Below are 3,542 nucleotides of genomic sequence, written 5' to 3'. Positions count from 1 at the left end.
TCTGCGCCACACACCTGTAATCACAGTACTTAGAGGGATCCCAGGTGCGTGGCCAGCCTCAGCCATCTGGTGAGACTGTGTCTCAGAAAAACAAAATGCCAGGTGTGGTGGCCTATAGTTCCAGCCCTCTGGAAACCAGGCAAGAGGCAGGAGGAGCAGAGTTCAAATATTCGTCCAGCTACAAAGCCAATTTAAGGTCAAACTGGAATGTGTGAGGGCCTCGTCCCAGGAAACTAAACTAAATAAAATTAAATAATTTAAAGTGTCTTCTTTAAAATATATATATTTGTTTTTTGAGATAAGGGTTTTTCTATGTATCCCTGGATGTCCTGGAATTATTATGTACACCACTTTGGGGCCTCACCAACTTATTTAGGGCCATATTTTGCTCTCAGAAAATAAAGGTCACCTAAAAACACTTCTTTGTTAATCTGTTCACCTGGAGACAAGATAAGCAATTCTGAGTGATGCTAAGATAGAATCAAATAGGTAGTTTTATTTTCCAGGGAGTCATTAACACTTGAGATAGTAGCTGATTGTTTAAGAAGTAATAATTAGTGGTCTGGTGACATGGCTCAGAGGATCTGCTTGCCTCTGTCTCCTAGGTGCTGGAATTAAAGACATGCACCAACTACCATAGCCCTCCTGTCCCCCTCTTTTATTTTGTAAAATGTCTTATTTGTGTGTCCATGTCTGAATGAGTAAATGCCATGTGGGTTGGTACTCATGGGAGCCAAAAAAAAAAAAAAAAAAAAAAAGGACTGTTCCAGGAATTTGTGGGCTTTCAGACACAAGTTCAAGGAACAGAGCTCAGGTTGTGAGACCAAAACAGGAACAATATACCTTGCAGGTTAAGAGGCTCTGTTTGCATGTAAGCCAGTTAAAAAGAAGGTTCCTGTTTGCTCCATGTCAAACCCTTGCAAGTTAAGCTTTTTTTTTTTTTTTTTTTTGGTTTTTCGAGACCGGGTTTCTCTGTGTAGCCTTGGCCATCCTGGACTCACTTTGTAGATCAGGCTGACCTCGAACTCACATCGATCCGCCTGCCTCTGCCTCCTGAGTGCTGGGATTAAAGGCGTGCGCCACCATGCCCGGCGCAAGTTAAACTTTCTAAGGAAGAAGGTCCTATTTGTCCTGTGTTAAATCCTAGTTAAAAAATAAATTCTTGAGCCGGGCGTGGTGGCGCATGCCTTTAATCCCAGCATTCAGGAGGCAGAGGCAGGCGGATCGCTGTGAGTTCCAGGCCAGCCTGGTGTACAAAGTGAGTCCAGGATGGCCAAGGCTACACAGAGAAACCCTGTCTCGAAAAACCAAAATAAATAAATAAATAAGTAAGTAAATTCTTGTTGTTCTATGTTAAGTTCTTGCAAAATAGGTTTTTTGTTAATCCTACAGTCAAGAATAAGAGACCACTACCTCAATTTTGAACCAAATTTGAAGCAAGCTTTAATTAAATATTAGCCAGGTCCATTCCTGGGTTCCTAGAAAATGGTGACAAGCCCCATTTTTTTTTTTTTTTTTTTTTGGTTTTTCGAGACAGGGTTTCTCTGTGTAGCCTTGGGCATGCTGGACTCACTTTGTAGACCAGGCTGGCCTCGAACTCACAGCGATCCACCTGCCTCTGCCTCCCGAGTGCTGGGATTAAAGGTGTGCGCCACCACGCCGGGCTCTACAAGCCCCATTTTTGCAGAAGCTTAAAAAGGCAACTTTCTAAGACCACCATATTTTCCATTAGGTCCAATTAGGGGCAAGCACAGATGGTGATGTCCTTCCTGCCCAGGTACTTCCTGCCTACACTTGGTTTAGCACATCAGATGCTGTTAGGTCAAACAAACTTATTTAGGGAGGTGAAAACATGTACCTTGTCCTTTTTTTCCGACATCTTAGTGAGGCTGCAGTGGTTGTCGCCACTCTCCTAGCTTTGCCATGCCGCCCAAGGACAACAAGAAGAAGAAAGTTGCTGGAAAGTCGGCCAAAATAGAAAAAGACCCAGTAAATAAGTCTGGTGGCAAGGCCAAAAAGAAGAAGTGGTCCAAAGGCAAAGTTCGGGACAAGCTCAACAATTTAGTCCTGTTTGACAAAGCCACATATGACAAACTCTGTAAGGAAGTTCCCAACTATAAGCTTATTACTCCAGCTGTGATCTCTGAGAGACTGAAGATCCACGGTTCCTTGGCCAGGGCAGCCCTTCAGGAGCTACTTAGCAAAGGACTTATCAAGCTGGTTTCAAAGCACAGAGCCCAAGTAATTTACACAAGAAACACAAAGGGTGGAGATGCCCCAGCTGCTGGTGAAGATGCATAAAGAGCCTAAGTCAGTTGTACATTTGGGAAAATAAATTTTTATTAAGTTAAAAACAAAAACAAAAACAAACAAGCAAAAAAACATGCACCTTGTTATATGGACAACAGCCTCCAGCATTTCAGGAGGATCCATCCTTGGGTGAAGGGCTTATGGGTTAGAGACATTTTTATTTCACAAATCTCTTGGGTATAAGAATTAAAACTTAAAACATAACTTTGGCTTTCACAGTTTATATTCGTAATTAAGAAGTTCCTGTTTGAAGCCAGGCGGTGGTGGCACACGCCTTTAATCCCAGCACTCGGGAGGCAGAGGCGGGCTGATCTCTGTGAGTTCGAGGCCAGCATGGTCTACAAATCCAGTCCAGGACAGACAGAGAAACTCTGTCTCAAAAAACAAAAACAAAAACCCCAAAAAACCAAATAGTAGGTTCCTGTTTCTTAGGTCTGATGTAAACAGCTTGCAACCCCATAGACATGATGCCTTTGTTCCTCCCCGTTCACTGTATCCTCCTAACAGTGCATAACAGCCAACCATCTGGTTCCTGGGGAAAAAAAACCTCTCTCATACAAGAGAGACTTCAAGGGGCCAGCAGGGGCTGTTCTTCCAAAACCTGACTTACGGTGAGGCCACCAGCTGGCCAGCCCCAGGTGCACGCCAACATACAGCTTGCTTTATTTGAACAATTGTGAACTTGGTCTTTTCTCCTGGAGAATCTTGGGGTTAACAAGGTCCTCTGGAAGAGCAGAAAGGGTTGGCCCCTCTCTTATGCCCCAGTAATCTTGTTTATTTTATTTGATATGGGGGTGGGGTATATGGACGTCAGAAGACAGCTTTCCTACAGTGGGATCCAGATATCAGACTCAGGGCATCAGGCTTGCCTAGTGACTCAGCGTACTTTTATGCTTTTCTCTGCTGACCTCTCTAATAGTTTGAACTCTTTTTTAAAAAACCACCATTTGTGGTGGTTAGAATGAAAATGGCCCCCGCAGGCTCATATCAAGTGGCACTGTTAAGAGGTGTGGTCTTGTTGGAGGAAGTGTATCACTGGGAGTGGCCTTTGAGGTTTTAGAAGCTCAAGCCAGGCCCAGTGTCACTCTCTCTTCCTGCTGCCTGCCTATCCAGCTGTAGAACTCTCAGCTCCTTCTCCAGCACCGTGTCTGCCTGTGCACTGCCCTGATTCCTGCCATGACGATAATGACCTAAGCTCTGAACTGTAAGCCAGCCCCAGTTAAATATTTTCC

General features: G+C 44.2%; 1 protein-coding gene across 1 annotated transcript; it reads left to right on the top strand.

Annotated features, from left to right (window-relative positions):
• The first annotated feature begins 1,883 nt into the window (after positions 1-1,883).
• Positions 1,884-2,301, top strand: LOC127204500 (40S ribosomal protein S25-like). Its single transcript, XM_051163560.1, has one exon. The coding sequence runs from the start codon at positions 1,924-1,926 to the stop codon at positions 2,299-2,301; it is 378 nt and encodes a 125-aa protein (XP_051019517.1). The 5' UTR covers positions 1,884-1,923.
• Positions 2,302-3,542: the final 1,241 nt, after the last annotated feature.

Source organism: Acomys russatus, chromosome 20 (genome assembly GCF_903995435.1).
Source record: "Acomys russatus chromosome 20, mAcoRus1.1, whole genome shotgun sequence".
In the NCBI taxonomy this organism is placed as follows: domain Eukaryota; kingdom Metazoa; phylum Chordata; class Mammalia; order Rodentia; family Muridae; genus Acomys; species Acomys russatus.
This window is presented reverse-complemented; position numbering and strand designations above follow the sequence as displayed.

What these genes read in the sequence shown, in the direction of transcription:
- LOC127204500 (XM_051163560.1), top strand. Translation starts at nt 1,924, where the DNA reads ATGCCGCCCAAGGACAACAAGAAGAAGAAAGTTGCTGGAAAGTCGGCC.